This window comes from Vulpes vulpes, chromosome 1 (assembly GCF_048418805.1).
Source record: "Vulpes vulpes isolate BD-2025 chromosome 1, VulVul3, whole genome shotgun sequence".
In the NCBI taxonomy this organism is placed as follows: domain Eukaryota; kingdom Metazoa; phylum Chordata; class Mammalia; order Carnivora; family Canidae; genus Vulpes; species Vulpes vulpes.
The window spans coordinates 86052527-86071313 of NC_132780.1; the positions used below are offsets into that span (position 1 = coordinate 86052527).

General features: G+C 41.1%; 1 protein-coding gene across 7 annotated transcripts in view; it reads right to left on the bottom strand.

The window, feature by feature from the left end:
* Positions 1 to 770: 770 nt before the first annotated feature.
* Positions 771 to 18787, bottom strand: part of STX11 (syntaxin 11) — a 44821-nt gene continuing 26804 nt past the window's right edge. For all 7 annotated transcript variants that reach the window (XM_072719142.1, XM_072719155.1, XM_072719150.1 and 4 more), the window contains one exon: positions 771 to 2767. In XM_072719142.1, coding sequence (XP_072575243.1) covers positions 1899 to 2767 — 869 coding nt within the window. In that variant the 3' untranslated portion in view covers positions 771 to 1898. The remainder of the gene's footprint in view (positions 2768 to 18787) is intronic.

Sequence of the window (18787 nt, forward strand, 5' to 3'; positions counted from 1 at the left end):
GAGTGTGCAAACTCGTTTACTTTTATGACTGGTTCTAGGCAAAGAAAATGCTTTCTGGGTTTAAAGACGTCAAATTCGTGAACTCTTCTCTCTCAGGGAAACTAGCTCGTGGTCTATATTCACAATATCACTTCTGTACAATGAAAGACCTAACAATGGAGCTGTGTGAAGACTTTTTCTTTTTAGGGTAAAGGAATTTGGTTAAAAGTGAAACATATCCATCGGGTTAGCTGAGAAAGAAATTGGGAGAAATCTGAGAGGAGCCAGGTGGAACTTGGCTTCCATAATTCTCATATTTAACCATGAAATTAAAATTAGGTGCAAGGCTAGATTTTCATGGCCACAAACAGGTTCATCAGTGAGTTTCAAAGAGTCCACATGCTCTTCTTTCCACTCCTTTTAAAATCTCACTGTTTGAAGGACTCAAGAACTTTGCTGAGTAAACTTGCTCATTTAGTAAATAATGACTGAAAATGGTTAACAGTTGACTCAGAAGAAAGACAGGAAATACGGTAATTGTGGGTAAGGGCGTCACAAAGTTTGCAAACAAAACCAAATCTCTAAAACATGATGATTTGTGAACTACTGTAACTAACTCAGGAGAGAAAGCAGGACACCCACAAGTGAATTCTTTTTCATTTTTTCCCCTTCTATTCAGAGTTCCATCCAGATATTGCAGTCTCATGCAGCTAGTACAAGAATTTTTAAGATTAATAACTGAAAAAGCAAATTAAGGTTTAAATGGTCAAGATATAAATACACAAGAGGGATATTATAATGTAATGTTTATTAGGCTGAGTTGAAAAACATGATTATTTTATTTTAAATTACTCCATTTCAGTACATGAAAGGAATGGTCCCACAGTAAAACAAAAGTAGTATTTCCAAGAATGCTATTTTATTATCTCCAGTTCTTTATGCATTTTAGCCTTTAACATCTGTCTCTATCACCATAACCAACACAGAATGGTTCAAAATAGAACCGTGACTATGGAGATGGGAGTGAGATAAACTCAAGACAAGCAAACCAACACCAATGATCAGTAAAAAAAGTGTTGCTGTTAATATTTATAGACCATATTTACAAAAGTCCAGTCAAACCAATTGGTCATTATGTACATGTGTTAATATTAGTCCTTTACATTTATATAATTATGTGCATTTGTATTACATTTATGAAAAATATACAAAACATGGCTGACAATATACTTCAATTTGAATGGTTGCTCAAAACTCAGTGCTTAAAAATATTTGGAAAAAACCCAAAATATACTGTGATGGGAGATACTAAAAGTGAAAGAGATAAGGAAATAATGAGTTTGTTAAATGTGATTTAAGTAGGGGAGGTGAGCAGATTAAAGGTATACATCTAGGCAGGAATCACACAGGACAAGCCAGATGAAGAATCAGACATGGAAGAGGTACGGTTTTCTCCAAGATCAAGGTCATGTGAACTTGAACAGAACCAAGGGACTTTCAGGATAAAGTAAATGAATCTAAGTTTTGATAATGCGCTCATACTGTCAGCCAATACAGAACTGGCTTCCTCCTAGAGTTTTGTTAGGAAGCATGCCTTGGGCATCCAGCCTAGAGCAAGCTTACAGCCTCAGGGTGCCGCGTGCCCCATGACCTGGCACCACTTGGGCAGGTGTCTGCCCGTACTGAAGAGACACCGGAGGGCATCCGCCAGCTTCCCCAACACAAGCTGGGCTGGAATTCTCGCACCTCAAAATGCCTCTTGCTCTCAGGACAGAAGGTCCTAGACTTCTGGGGCAACCCGCCCCTGTGCAGAGGTTCCCCCAGATCCTCCCCAGTGCGCTTCCCGGCCACTCCTGTCAGGGGTGCGGTGCAGCGGGGTGCGGCGGGGTGCAGCAGGTGCGGTGGCGGGGGCCCACCGGCTAGTTGAGGCAGGGGCAGCAGAAGCAGCAGAGGGTCCGGCAGGGGTTCTTCCTCGTGTACTGCACGGCCTTGCGCACCTGCACCTTGGCCTGGCCGGTGTAGTCGAGGGTCTTCTGCACGTTGAGCTCGATGACGTTCAAGGTGTCGGCCTGCTCCTCCACCAGCACCGCCATCTGCAGGAAGAGCTTGTGCACCTCCCGGATGCGGCTCTCCAGCCGCAGCAGCTCGCGGTGGCGGCTCTCGATCTCGCTGAGGGCCGCCCGCGCCCCCTTCACGTCGGCCAGCAAATTCTCGGAGAACACGTCCCACTTGCCCTGCTCGAACATGTCCTCGATCTGGTCGTCCGAGACGTCCTTGCCCATGATCTCCAGCTGGCGCTGGATGCGGATCTTGCAGTTGTGGCGCTGCTTCATCTCGGCCTGGCTGTAGCCCTGCATGGCCTGCTGGAAGGTGCGCGTGAGCGCGTGGTACTGCGCCCGCGAGATGCGCGCCACCGCCGAGTGCGCGCCGTGCACCGCCTCGGCCTCCTCGCCGCGCGCCTTCAGGGCGTGCAGCTTGCGGTGGATGCTCTCGCCGCGGGCCTTGATGTCCTTGGCAATGGAGCTGGTGTCGCGCTTGATGCTGCTGAGGCGCCGCATGGACGTGAGGAAGCGGGAGTTCTGCTTTCCCAGCCGCTTCACGTCGGTCAGCAGCTGCTGGTTTTCCTCCTGGAGGTCCTGGATGTCTCGGTACAAGGACTCCAGGATGTGGTCCGTCTCGAACACGACGTCCTCGCGGGGCGGGTCGAGCTCCGCGTCCCCGGCTGGGAACTGCTGGTCATAGCTCTTGGTCAGCTCCAGCATCTCGGCCAGCCGGTCCTTCATCGTGCCTGCAAGGAGAGACCCGGTTAGAGGCCTCCGGGAGCCAACGGCGGGGTGGCGGGCGCTGCGGCCTAAAATAGAGAAAGCTGTGCACGCGCTCCCGAGCCTGTTCTTTTTTTTTTTTTTTTAAATATTTTATTTATTTATTCATGAGAGACACAGAGAGAGAGAGAGAGAGGCAGAGACACAGGGAGAGGGAGAAGCAGGCTCCATGCACCGGGAGCCCTATGTGGGATTCGATCCCGGGTCTCCAGGATCACGCCCTGGGCCAAAGGCAGGCGCCGAACCACTGCACCACCCAGGGATCCCAATTTCTTTTTTTTTAAATGTGAACAGTCATGTCATCTGCTAATAGAGACAGTTTTCTTTGTTTTTCTTTTTTCTTTTAAGATTTATTTATTTATTCAGAGAGAGAGAGAGAGAGAGAGAGAGAGGCAGAGACACAGGCAGAGGGAGAAGCAGGCTCCATGCAGGGAGCCCCACGTGGGACTCAATCCTGGGCCTCCAGGATCACACCCCGGGCTGAAGGCAGCGCTAAACCGCTGGGCCACCAGGGCTGCCCCCGAGTCTTTGTTCTTGGGTGCAGGCAGCAATTCTAGGACATTTTGCTTACGAGAAAAGGACTAACGTGACCCAGGGGCGTGAACACAATTGTACTTCACAACCCGTAAGGCATCTGCAGCTCATTGTTACAGGCGCCCGGAACTCCATCAAGCAATGTAAAATTTCAGATTGCACCAGGAACCAGTCACTCTTTCTTGCTTTATGTTTTGCAATAATCGCAAATCAAAAGAGGCACGATAAAAGGAAAAAGGAGAAGGCAATATTTGGAAGGATAAAAATTTTTAAACGAGGACAAGACTGTGTGGGCCAGCTCTAACTGCTGTGTTTTTGTTTTGTTTTGTCTATTGCCGCAACTGGTGAGCACACCCGGTCCCATGCGGTGTCACAGTTCTTAAAACAGTTACCATATATATCAATCATGGTTTAAAAATTCTTTCTCTCAAAGAGGTTATACAAGTAAAACATGCTTGAAGTTAAACAATGAAATAAAGACAAAAATCTAATGAGGAAGTATAATACTTGGACGTTGAAATTTCCTTGCTCTTCTGTTCATTATCACTGATACAGACTTCAGTTTGTATTCAGTGCCTGTTTTTGGGTGAGGGGGAAATCTGAAAATATATTCTGATGGAAGATATTAAAAGTGAAAGAGATATAAAGTAGTCAAGTGTTTAATGTGGTTTTAATAAGTAGGAGAAGTGAGCAGAAACATACTCATCTAGGCAGCAATCACACAGCAGAACCAGATGAAGAGTCAGAAATGAAAGACGTTCTGTTTTTCCCAAGGTCCCTAGTGGCAAAAAGCATTGACAAAACTACTTAAGAAAATTTTTTAACAGAAATTTTTTTAAAAAGATATTATTTATTTATTTGACAGAGAGAGAGAAAGCACAAGCACAGGGAGCAGCAGAGGGAGAGGGAGAAGCGGACTCCCGGCTGAGCAGGGAGCCTGACGCAAGGCTCAATTCCAGAACCCTGAGATTATGACCTGACCCGAAGGCAAACACTTAACCAACTGAGCCACCCAAGCACCCCTAGAAAATTTCAATTACACATAACCCTAGTAGCAGTAACAGAACACACTCCATTTAACCATCACACCGTAACAATAGTTGTACTTTTGTTGTTGTTATGCACATGTTGGTATTTTATTCACATCTGAATGCTAAACACCTTACTTAAATATACAATATTCATTTAAATGCATATGAAGGCTCTCAGATGCTGCCTAACCTCAGTTCCCAAGAAAGAGTCTGAAGCAAATTTTATGGGCCAACATATTATTACTAGCGATATAATCCCAGGGCCACCAAGGTGAGGCAGAAAAGGGAAGTGAGGTGGGAAAGAATTGAGACAAGTACTAAGCTTCAGCGTCACAAGACAACAGTTGCTTAGTCTCACAAGAAGTCACCAGAAAGACCTGGAATAGTCCACAAGGAAGAGAAAAAGGGAGTTATTTATTTATTGGTTCCTTCCTGTCTCCTGTCTTGTCAAACTTCATCCAATGGACATTAAAACCTCAGTACACTTTCAGGTTGTGTATTCCACATCCTCAGGGCAGCCACTGGGGAAACCAAGTCCTATGCCCATCGTGACCTGGTGCTTCTCTGAAACCAGACATAAGGGCACCTAAGCCTCTGTGGGTGCAGAGGTCACCCCTATGCACTGGAGCTGTGGCGGCCACCACCACAGTGGATGTTACGGAGGCCTTGCCAAAGTCTGGTCCTCACAGAAGGCTGAGAAAGATAGCAGTGTTAGGGGATGAGGTGACAGAGGAAGGAGCTGGGCTCTTGATTATTCTCTGATCAGACAGCCAAGAACTAGAGGGTAGTTGAGACTCAGCAAATCAGGGAGGAGTATAAACTGGAGGAGTATAAACTGGATCTGGATCAGATGTACACACCGATGAACACAGATACTACTTTTATAGTGGAATTGTGCATCTGTTTACACATTCAGGTGTTATCTGCAATATAGATATTTTTCATCTATGTTTTCATCAGGATGGTTCTTTTATTTTTTTTTAAGATTTTATTTATTTATTCATGAGAGACACAGAGAGAGGCAGAGACACAGACAGAGGGAGAAACAGGTTCCATGCAAGGATGCCTGACGTGGGATTCGATCCCAGGACTCCAGGATCACACCCTGAGCTGAAGGCAGGCACTAAACCGCTGAGCCACCCAGAGATCCCCCGATCAGGGTGGTTCTAATTTGTCTCTACATCCAAAGTAAAATAACATTTTCTATGTCCACATTTTTTCCAGGGAAGTGAAAAACTTTCGTTTTTAGTAGCATGTATATATGCCAAAATAATGAACATTTTCCCCTTACGCACAAGATTTTGTGGCTAGAAAGATTCTCTTTCTACTATATAATTTGTAGGAAAGAAGGAAAATATAGTAGCACTTAACGGATACTCAATCTATGAGGGATCTTAATCTCAAATTTAAAGCTTCTCTCAAGTTGAAGTAATTAATTTTATTTCACCATGAAATGCTGACAAGTTGGATTTAGTGATAAACGGCAAGTGGTGAAATATTAACCATGGCTTCTCATCTGCTATGATCATTATTTACATAAATTAAGCAGAGGTTTTATTCAAGATGATGATTTTTAACATCCTGCTTAAAATGCCATTTCTGCTCTGGTGACAAGAATCAATACCAGAACCTCTCAATGATAAGGAAGTGACTCTCCTAGAGGCAAGACAGAGCGGCAGAAAAAAAGACCCAGGCTGGACGACAACTATGCCATCCCCCAGCCTGAATTTCCTGATGCCCAAAAATGTTGTCACTTTGAACAAAATCTAAAGGCAAACCACAAATTGGGGGAAACTGCAACATAGGCAGGCAATGGGTTAACTTAATTAATATACCAAAACCTCCTGCCAAAACAAAACAAAACCACTTGCCCAAAGACAATGAAAAGGCAATTCATATGTGAAGAAAGCTAAATGCTAGAGGAGTAGCTGATACATATCAGGTACTTACTGTAATACCAAGTGCTTTCTAGGCACTTGTCATGTGATATCCTCTTTAATCTTCATACAGACTCCATGAAGTAAGTATTGTCATTATCAGAGCTGGTACGTGAGCAGAGGGAGATTAAAGAACTTACCCATGGTTGTCAGGAAGTGAACACTTGGGCCCCAGAGCAGCCCTACTTAGCCACTACACTAAACTTCTTCAATAAATATATAAAAGAGAGTCATGAAGGATTTCACTATTAAACAAGGAAATGCAAATTTAACCACTGCAATTTTTCCTCCTACCAAATTGCCAGGATTTAAAAAATAACAATAATGTTTAAAATTGGTGAGGATTCTGGGAACTCTGAAAAAATGCTGGTAGGAGAGCAAATTGATAGAATCTTCCTGGAGGGGAGGTTAGCAACATGTATTTTTAAAATGTGTATTTGTTTTGCCCCATGTACATTTATTCTAAAATATATATGCAAATATGTGTGAAGCCCATTGCTGTAAATAGTTCCATAGTCATGCTGTTTTTACAGAAATTCAGAAATGTTTTAAATGTGCAAAAATGAGGTACTGGCTGCTAAATCATCACAGTTTAGAAGGCTACTGAATAGTAGGAAAATATAAATACCATCTTAGGTAGAAAAGCTAGGTAAGAAAAAGAGAACATGTAGCGGTACTACACATACATGCTGAAACATAGACTTGAATAATATACATCAAAATGTTAATAGTTGTTTTCTTTGAATTGTGGAATTATAAATGGTTTTAATTACTTCCTTGTGCTTTTATGTATTTTCCAAAATTTTTATGATGCCCATGTAGATTTTATAATTAAATAAAATCTCACAAAGCTATAAATGTTATTCGCTTAAAGGACTAAACCCTTAACATCCTTCTTAAGACATGCAACTGATTGCAATGCATATGTCTTAATGCCTTACGTGACGTGGACAAAGTACATTAGTTAGCTGGTATGGAGTTGAGCTGTATCTATCTGCTTAGGTTAGTATCCAATATATTCTACTACACATCAGGTAAATAGTACAGAGAATGTATACATTTTGAGAACAAGGTAAGAACAGGTGTTATCCTTGCTTCTTGACCAAGACTTAGGAGGCACTACAATGGAAGGTAACGGGTGGTTAAGGTAAAGCACCACACATCACAACATTAGGAACCCATTTGTTGGTCTCTCACTAGTCCTAGACAGGTCCCATGCTCTGGGTTGCACTCCTAAAGCCATGAAAAAGCCATGGGGGAATCATCTCATTTATAATATCAGGAGAAAAACACACTTCAATCACACAGAAGATGGCCTTGGAAGATGTTCAGAAATAGTTATTCCTTCTCAAGACCTGAAAACCATAAAGGCATGGATCCTAAATCAAGTGCAGGCCTAAGCTCATTTGAAGGCTCAAGTCCATAATCAGGTAAGGGGAGTGAAAGGAACAGTGTAGGGAAGTGAAGATTCTCTATGGAGGTATAAATAAGAAGGTGGCCTTTACCTTGCCTTCTTACCAACCTTGCCTGACCCAGCCCAACCCAGATTAGTGGGTCCACTGACCCAGAGGTCTCCTGGTTGCCAGGGAGCAAGCATTCAGAAAACTACAATAGAAAGCCAGTCAAACAGGAAACCATCAAAATCTAGAAGAGAACCCAGGCAGTAAACTCTCTGACATGGGCCACAGCAACTTCTTACTACATATGTCTCCCAAGGCAAGGGAAACAAAAGCAAAAATAAACTACAGGGACTTGACCAAAATAAAAAGCTTCTGCTCCGAGAAGGAAGCAATCAACAAAACTAAAAGGCAACCTATGGAATGGGAGAAGGTATTTGCAAATGACATATCTGATAAAGGGTTAGTATCCAAAATATATAAAGAATCATTTTTTAGGATTTTATTTATTTATGTGTGTGAGACAGAGAGAGGGCATGCAGGGGAGAGGAGCACAGGGCGAGGGAGAAGCAGAGTCCCCACTGAGCAGGAAGCTTGACACAGGGCTCAATGCAGGGCTCAATCCCAGGACCCTGAGATCGTGACTTGATCCGAAATCAAGAGTCAGACACTCAACACAATGAGCCACCAGGCACCCCCAGGAAACAGACACTTAACTATAGAGAACAAACAGAGAGTTGTTGGTGGGTGGCAGGGTGGGTTAAGAGGGTGATGGGTATTAAGGAGGGCACTTGTGATGAGCACTGGGTGTTGTATGTAAGTGATGACTCACTAAATTCTACATCTGAAACTAATTACACTTTATGTTAACTGACTGGAATTTAAATTAAAATTTTGGGAAAAATTTTAAAAATAAAATATAAATATAAAAAATAGAGGAAAAAAAAGTCAACCAAGAAGCTGCTTATTTCTAAGAATCTCACCTAAAAAGGTTAAAATGTATTTCTTGCTGTAGTTATACCAAAATACAGAAGTAGGCACCAAAAGAACATCAAATTAACCTATACCTCCAGTAGCTTGATTTTACACTGTGAAATACTAAGAAGGAAACTACGATAAATGAGAAGGAAAAATTAAACAATTCTATTGACCATCCTGTCTCAGTATGGTAAAGAATAATCTAATACATTTTAGTAAATTATATTCATAAAGTTGCTAAAGTAAATCCTGCTTTGAGTTACATAAGATGAAAAATTCAAACTAAATTTTATGACCAACTACCAGAAATCTTGTGGCTTTTAATTTTTTTTTTCAGGCATGCATATCATCTGTCCTGAGAACAAGGTCCCACAAGGAAAAAAGGGAAAATTGCATAAACCTTCTTTCATTGGGCAATTAGAGTTTATGTACAAAGAAAAATAGGAACAGAGAACTGATGGTAGCTCAGAGGTTCCCAGACTTTAGGAGGCAATAGAATCTTCTGGAGAGCTGCAAACACTACAGATGCTTGGGTCCCTAGAGTTTTTGACTCAGTACTTCTAGGATGATCTTCAGGTGATTCCAGTGTACACTCAAACTTGTGACCCATGCTATAGATAACTATCATGACAGCTTCTTATTTATAAACATAATGCAATTCTGGACGACTTATAAAAGTCCTCAGGTTGGGAGCAGTCTTGATGAGCAAACTTGATAGGAAAAGATTCAGAAAGACAGGATAAGAAAGATTCAGAAGTCAGGTTTGCACATACTCAGAAGGTCAATGAGTGGGGGTCTGAATACATAAATAGCCCATAGGCCGGGTGCTACAAAGAACAACCACGAAAGCTCTTCTGTGCTTCTAAGGGAACTAGCTGTAAACAGAACACATGGTCATATCTCTGATCGTAAAAGAGAAACTTCATGCTTACTTACTCTAAGAGAAACAAGAACAAAAATGTTCATACGTTGTTATAGGCTAAATTGTATCACCCACCCAAATTCATATATTGAAGCTCTAACCTCAACATCTAAGAATGCAAGACCTTATTTGGAGATAAGGTCTTTAAAGAGAGAATTTAAAAGGAGGTCTTTATATAATCTATGTATTATTATACATTAAGGAATACATACATTTTAAAAAATATTTTATTTACTTTATTCATGAGAGACACAGAGAGAGAGGCAGAGACATAGGCAGAGGGAGAAGTAGGCTCCCTGTTGGGGGAGCCCGATGTGGGACTCAATCCCAGGACCCCGGGATCACAACCTGAGCCAAAGGCAGCCGCTCAACCGCTGAGCCACCCAGGGGTGGCTCATACATACATTAAGCAAATTTTACCTACTCCCAGAAAACAAAAACTTCCTTTGTTTCACAGCAATATGTTAAAGTATTTTTATAAGTAGTGAGAAGCTTCAGATGTGGGGATACACAATTCAATGCAGGGAAATGTGTCAACCATGTGAGGTTTATTACAAAGATCAACTTGTAGATTACAGGAGGTGAACAAATCCAAAAGCAAGGAAGGACCTCCCTTTCTGTATTTATGACAAAGAAATGTTTTAGAAACTTTATTCCTGGGCAGCCTGGGTGGCTCAGTGCTTTAGCACTGCCTTCAGCCCAGGGCGTGATCCTGGAGACCTGGGATCAAGTCCCATGTCGGGCTCCCTGCATGGAGCCTGCTTCTCCCTCTGCCTGTGTTTCTGCCTCTCTCTTTCTCTCTGTGTCTCTGATGAATAAATACATAAATAAAATCTTAAAAAAGAAAAGAAAAACTTTATTCTTCTTTACTTGAGTTCAGAAAGTTTAGGATTCTTGCTTCAATGGGAACTAAAAAAACACATTTAGACACACACACACACACACACACACACACACACATATAGGCTTTGTATAAAATCATCAGCCATTAATGAAACTAAAAGATCCAGCCCCATAATAGATGCTCCAAATGAGGACTTTTGACTCCCTTACTTCAATAATGAAGTGTCCATATTCTCATTTTATGATTGTATAATCTGTATCTCCTATGTCCTGATTCTACAGCAATACTTTAAGTCTTGTAAACATAAAATGATGATTACAAATCAGAATGTGTCTTTATGTCTAGGCCCACCACTGGTCCGTATGGAACCTTAATGAGCCGTTGTGTAGGGTCCATATGACATTCTTGTGAATGCTAGAAGGGTGCCCCTTTCTCTGAGTGATGCGACCCTGCATCAGGGCACAGCATCTCCATCTGGAGAACTGGGTATGGGATGGGCTTCCAGTCGCTCTCATCTTCGTGGCGAGTCAACCCTTGTACTGGGCACAGTCTGCACAGCCCTGTGTGGTCACCCTGAGTACTCCCTTCTTGACTCTCCTGCCAGGAGAGTCTCATAGGGGCCAGGAAGTCCCATAGGTCCTATGTCATGGTAAGTTAGCAGTTAGTTACCTTCCAGGACACAGCATAGGAACACAACAAGTCTACTTTCACAAACAGGTTGATTCAGATCCACAAATAATAATTTCAGTCAAATGAGTAAAACCTGGCATTCTGCCCTGTTTCTTGATTTAAAAAATGACACATCGAAGAGGTAAAAATCCTTCTCTGAGCTTCTGAAAATTATAGGCTAAAATAGAAAGAGTTCCTAAAAAGATTTATCTTCTTACTGTTCTAAAGTTAATTTTAAAAAAAGTTGTATTGAATCCAAAGTGCACTGGCAAGAATACATTTAATTGTTTAATTTCTTGCGGTTCACTCAAGGCACAATCTGAGAGTCTGAGGAGTGTTAGTAGAGATGAATTATAATTATACAAGTCTGAGGCTAGAAATATTTCTTTTCCCCTCTTCGCTAAAGCAAAACCAGAAGTTTTTCCAAAGCATTTTTGGGGGAATCTAATCTAAAAGAGCAGATAGCCTCCACTTTTTAGTCATTCTATTTATTTGATGCTTCCTGAAACTTTCACTTTTCAGTCCCCTCAATCAGATTTTTCAGCCAATGTTTGAAGAGAAGGCAATCCCGTATGCATGGCCAGTAAACAGCCAGTGGGCAGTAGGAAGTAGGAACTTTACTTGCAGCAATATGCTTTCAGATGCATCCTGCAGATATGCACTGTAAATCAAAGTAGTTACTCCTCTACTCATCAGTCCATACATTCTGCTCCAGAGCTTACATTGATCAGCTATATCAGTACTTGTAGAGCATCCAACACAGTGCTAAGAACTGTGCAGTCTCTATGAGGCCCTATTGTCATCCCTGTTTTACAGGACAGGAAATTTGAAGCCTAATGAATTAAGCAACTTACCTAATGTCACACACTTAATAAATGTGGAGCTGAGGCCTGAATCCAGAAAAACTGACTTGAGCCCATCTGTAAACCATAAAGCTACATTAGATTCTTTTTCCAGTGATTCCCTGATAAAGGCTTTGAAATCTTTACTCTTCCTGTGACATACTCCATTATTATATTTATGTAATATATATTATATACCATTATAAATTGGAATATTACTCAGCCATCAAGAAGAATTAAATCTTGCCATTTGCAACAATGTGGATGGACCTAGAGTGTATTACGTGCTAAGCAAAATAAGTCAATCAGAGAAAGACAAATACCATATGATTTCACTCATATGTGGAATTTAAGAAATAAAACAGATGAACATGACGGGGCGGGGGGAGGAAAACAAAGCATAAGAGACTCTTAAAGATAGAGAACAAACTGAGGGCTGATGGAGGGAGGTGTGTGGGGGATAGGCTAGGTGGGTGATGGATATTAAGGAAGGCACATGTTCTGATGAGCACTGGGTATTGCATGTTAGCAATGAATTGCTGAATTCTACTCCTGAAACCATTATTGCACTGTAGCTACTAACTAACTAGACTTTAAACCAAAATTTGGAAAAAAAAAAAAAAAAAAGAGAAAGAAATCTTTAATCTTCTAGCAAACTATTCCCTGTCTTAGTGCATTTGAGGGGCTATAACATACCACAAACAGGGTGGCTTATAAACAACAGAAATTTATTTCTCATAACTCTGGAGGCTGGAAATCTGAGATCAGGGTGCCAGCATGGTTAGGTTCTGCATCTGATAGTGGCCAGCTTCCTGGTTCATAAATGGCTGTCTCCTCTCTATGTGCTCACAATGCAGTAAGAACAAGCAAGTTCTCTGGGGCATCTTTCACAAGGGTACTACTCCCATTCATGAGCACCCCACCCTCATGACTTAACTGCCTTCCAAAGACCTGTTGGGGGTTAGGATTTCAACATGTGAATTTTGAAGGACCCAAGCATTCAGACCATACTGTTCCCCAATCAAGGTTTTATATGTGCAACAATTATTAGCATCTAAAACCTAGATCTGAATGAACTCATGGAAACTTTTGCAACATCAGAACCATTACCTTCTTTCTCATAAACTTCCTCACATCAGAATTTCCCCAACATTGCAAAGCTTTCATTATTAGAACCTCTGTTACTCTATCAGACAAGAGTAACTCATCGCAATTTGCCAAAAGTCCACAGAATTAACAGTCATAGATAATTCTCTTATAACAAAGATTTACTGTAGTTAAGACTGACTCAATTGTTGAAATAACCTAGCACTGATCTTGGGAATAGAAATTTTACAGCCAGGAGCATGGAAGTGATAACAGAAGAAAGGCTAATGAATGAGGTTGGTAAGGGAAAGAGTAAAGGTAATAGAGTTCCAGGGTCAAGGTTTGAATTGTCTATACAAGTTTTTCCACTCTTATCTGTATGAGGATTTACAAACAAGAACCAGTTATTGTATTCCACATCTGATTTGGCTTTGGCCCTGGAATGTGAAGCAAAATATAGAAGGAATCCAATGTAGAAAGAAAACATTGTGGGGAATAAATGTTTAATCCAATATGTCTTTGATTAAACTTTCATATTTTATAAGTATTCCATGGGGTATTTTGTTTAAAAAAGGGAAATCAGTAGAGTTTTCAAGTATCATTAATGGCCTTTTCTTTCCCAACTCATAATAGCAGCTGAGGACCATCCCACAGAATTTTTAGATATTTTTTTCCTCTTCCTCTTTCGCTGAGACATAGTCTTGTGAGTCACTGATTCTAATCCTGTTGGCTGCTTACTCCTCTTCAGTTCTTCAAGGAAACAAATTATTATTTCTAGCTGATAATTTGTACATGATTGCAGAAAAATCTGTTACCCAACATCATCAATGCAGGTTTTTCCCTGTAAATGACCTTCACTTAAGTGAGTCTTCTCCCTTCAAATATGAGAGGATGAGAGGTGTTCATTCATTTTTGTTGGAAATCCTCTTCTAAAATGCACTGATGTACTTTTCTTCTTCAAAGAGGGGACTTTGGATACAATTTATTGGTGACTCAGTTTGTCATTATTAACATCACTGAACCATGTGGTACACTTGCATTTGTTTTCAAATGTTTCTCTTGCCTCAGGGTTAAAATGTCAAATCTTACCTTATAACTAAGGTTATATACTGCTACTGCTACGGATATTCCTCTCATTCCCTTTACATTGGTAACAGAAATTAGGTAAGAAATTACATGGGGATCCCTGGGTGGCTCAGCAGTTTAGCGCCTGCCTTTGGCCCAGGGTGTGGTCCTGGGGTCCCAGGATCAAGTCCCGCATTGGGCTCCCGGGGGGGAGCCTGTTTCTCCCTCTGCCTGTGTCTCTGCCTCTCTCTCTCTCTCTCTATGTCTATCATGAATAAATAAATCTTAAAAAGATAAAATTAAATTAAATTAAAATTAAAAAAAGAAATTACATAAAAGCCAAACATTTAATACTGGAAAGCTACATGTAGGTCAGCAACCCTCTGGAATCAAACCTACAAAGTAAAGCAAGGAAGGAAAAACAAATGTCAGTGACAAACTGAGTGTCCAATACCAGCCAGTCCCTGTGCCAGACAACTGACAGACAATCCATCAACAATCTCACACTAACTATTTGAGGAGGGTAACAAAATTTTCAATTAACTAATAACTGGGGATCCCTGGGTGGCGCACCGGTTTAGCGCCTGCCTTTGGCCCAGGGCGCGATCCTGGAGACCGGGGATTGAATCCCACGTCGGGCTCCTGGTGCATGGAGCCTGCTTCTCCCTCTGCCTGGGTCTCTGCCTCTCTCTCTCTCTCTCTGTGTGACTATCATAAATAAATAAAAAATTAAAAAAAAAAAACTAATAACTGGATCCCGGAAAAGTTAAGTTCCTTATTCAAGCCATCTCATTAGTAAGTGAGAAGGCTGGGATGTAGCCCACATCTGTACAGATCTTATGTTTATGTTCTGTCCACTTAATCCGACGTTGAAGCTGTGAGGAGAGTTCAGGGTATATTATGTAAGTGTTGTTAAGAACAAATATTTGTCACCACTCTGACATTTCCCTCCCTATAGACATCTCTCTCCACTTCCTCCTGCCAAAGGACATAGAGTTGCTTATCTGACTGGTAAATCTGGAAAGAGAAATTGCTTGTGGCAGCCTAGCCTCCTTTTCCCTCTTCTTTTTGAAAGTTGGTTTGCCACCAAGAACCCGTGTTCTCCTCTGCTCTGCTCCTGGGTGCAAGTGGAGATGTCTGCTGCTGGAGAGGGCAAGTCCATCTAATTCTAGGTTCAGAGACATAAAGCACAGTCCCTTTTCAATGAAGCCACTTCCTCCAACCTTGTCTTTATTGGTAACCAAACACTTTGGCCTCTGACTGCTTTTTCCTATTTCAATTGGTATGGAAATCAGATGGGTAAAGGGGAAGCTATTTATTGTGTTCCCTTCTCAATCAACCCAATAATTATGTTAAGTAAAATCAGAGAAGCAGAAAAAGACTTTAGTGATTGTCTTGTACCTATATGCCTTAATTTTAAAGACGAAGAAAGAGAAGCTCATTGTATTTAAGTAACCTACAAATAATGGTGAAGAGATGGCTATTAATAAGGGGGAAAACTCTTATGGAAGATGTTTCCATTTATAGCAAAAAGATTCTAAAATATGTAAAGCATTTTCAAAAGCCTGGCATATACTGGAACTACAATAAAGGAACCTCAATAAATAATTGCTATTAATTTTACGATTTTAGTACCACATAGTCTCTGAACTATGAAAGCATCAAATTGTTAATTTCCATGATGTGATGACCATCAATCCACATCCTGTTTTCTTGACCTGACCTCCCAAGTGCCCTCACTCTTTCTCTCCAAATTTGTACATACTCTTTTGGGGAAAGTTGAAACAAAAATTCACTACACATTCTTTTCAGTTTTTCCAATCAAGAGGTATATATGACTATTCTTGAACTTCTTGAATTTGACTGTGGTCATTGGACTTGCTTTGGTCAATGGGACATCAGCAAATATGATGATGCAAGCAAGTCTCATAAGGCACTGTGCAAGAGGGCTCACCACAGGGAGCCGCAGTACAACACAGCAAAAACTAACTGGTACTGAAATTAGTGACTAGAAGTAGCACGCTGCCATAACAAAAACCTAAAACATTCATCAATGGCTTTGGGACCAGACAGCAGGTGAAAAGCAGGGAGGTAGCTATTAGCAAAAATTGGGAACATGGCATTCAAAATGTTAGTGGAGGAAGGGAAGGTGATGAGAAAACCATGCAGCAGTTGGGGGGAAGGCAACACGTATTATGTAGCAGCAAGGCAATATTTGTAGCAGCACAGAAAATTGAAAATGCACACAGTGAATGCTGGCTCCAGCTGCAAAGGTCTCCAGGCAGAAGGCTTGAAAGTGTTTGTTGAGTGCTTTTAGCTGCATATAAGGTTCTGCAGAAGACAGATGTGCTAAAACATGATCTAATTTATAAGCATTTTATAGAGCCAGTATTCACAAGATTGGAAAATAAAACCGTTTGCCTTCAGTCTCTTCAGTTGAAATATTTTTTTTATAAATTTATTTTTTATTGGTGTTCAATTTGCCAACATATAGAATAACACCCAGTGCTCATCCCATCAAGTGCCCCCCTCAGTGCCTGTCACCCAGTCACTCCCACCCCCCACCCACCTCCCTTTCTACCACCCCTAGTTCATTTCCGAGTTAGAAGTCTCTCATGTTCTGTCTCCCTTTCTGATATTTCCCACTCATTTTTTCTCCTTTCCCCTTTATTCCCTTTCATTATTTTTTATATTCCCCAAATGAATGAGACCATATAATGTTTGTCCTTCTCCGATTGACTTATTTCACTCAGCATAATGAAAGGAAAGATTTTTATAGGAAAAAGTGGCCTCAGAGTAAAGACCTTTGTGAAATTTAATGTGATGCCTCATCGACCTTCTCAGCTGGGTAAAAGGGGCTCCGAGATGCCTGAAGGGGCTCTCTCACAGCAGCAGGACACTCCGCCCAAAGTAGAGAGAGAGAAAGAAATCTGTCTTGGAAAAAAGAAATGTGGATGTGAGTTTTAGGGGCAGGGACTCTATGGGATTCTTAAGAATCCACAAGGTTTTAAAGAAAGTTTTCCTGAGGAGGACAAAATCAAGACAGAAATTATTCAGAGGAAGAGAGGCCTCTGTGTGCCTGCTTTTCTAGGAGCAGGAAGTGGGCTAAAGAAGCTATTTAGAAGCAGAAATAAGCCACTTCATACAGGAAAAGAGGAACGGTTCAGAAGATGGAGCCAAGAGCATTGGAGAAATAGGTACCAGTGAACTAGTCCTGAGATGCATAACTGGGCCCTAACCAATCACCCCCTGGCCCAGGAGTGGTGTACCTAGCAACATGGACCTAGATAGAGCTGCCATGGAACTGTGATGGTTATTTGTACCCTGTTAATGTGTTTTAGTTTTTGTTTTAATGGATTATGTCTTTTGGTTACACTTTCCCTTATATTTTGTCATTATTTGTTGGGTGTGTATGGGGAGGTAACTTTTTTTTTTTTTTTTTTTTACTTTATTGTCTCAGGATCAAGAGTATCCACATTCAAAGAGGTGTATCTGAGAAGTCCCAAAAGTGTCCAGAAGTGATGTAGATCATGGATAAGCCTCTGGACTTAGAAGCTGATGCCATAATGAGACTTCTGGGAATCCTAGGATGGGGGGAAGCATAGGAGAAATGTGAATACACTTTGCCAGAGGCAGACTATACTCAACTGCGCAAAAAGGTCCACAAATTCTAGCTGTACCTCTAAGCAAGAAGTTGTGTCAACTTCTCCATCCTTTGAATCTGGGCTTGGCTGTAAGACTTGCTTTGACCAAGAAAACAATAGAAATCATGATGCAAACAGAGGCTTGAAAAACACAGCACACTGGGGCTTGCCCTCTCTTACTGCTGGGAATACTGAAACCACTACATGGAAGCTTAGGCTAGCATCCTGGAGGATGAGGACCCCAGGGAGACAAAGGCAGCTCCCAGGTCACCCACCACTGCAACCTGTGTGACTGAATTCAGGTGAGCCAAGCAGAAGAAATACCCAGTACTTACTTTCTGCCACATACTGTGGTAGAAGCTTTATATGAATGACCTCATTGAATCCTCCTGTGACAAATAACAGTATGATTTTTTATACTGACAAAGCTAATTGACATGCCCCTCTTTAGATTTCTCTGGACTTCCTTCTTTAAAGAGGACCTAAGAGAATTACACGAATCATGGATAAACCACAATTTTTAAAAAAATAAATGCTCAGGCATTTAACATGAAAGTTTTTCGTTTGTATTTTAAAAACACAAACATAAGCAGCATGTACCAAATGATTCTCCTGATGCTCTATGTCACCTACTTGATGATCATGGTTCATTTACATACTTGAATTTTAATAGATTGTACATTTATAATATTCATTATATATAATAATGTTCATACTGCATGCAAACATTAATATAAAACATAAACAAAAAAGAAGTATGTATTTCTTAACATGTCTGAGAACAGCCTTCCTTTCATTTGAAAATTGTGGTCATAATCAGAGTAAAGAGAGAGAAAAAAAAAAAGATGCTAAAAAAAAGATGATCTCAGACACAAGCAGCCTCCACAAGAAAGGCCAGAAACTGTTTAGTAATGCAGTGTGCTAAGTAAGACTTCTTGAGCAGCGGGGGCAGGACAGCACAAAGACACAGCACTTTTAACCTTGGCTTAATTTCAGTCTGATAAGAGGTTCTGAGAACTTGAAGAGCCAGTTTTGAA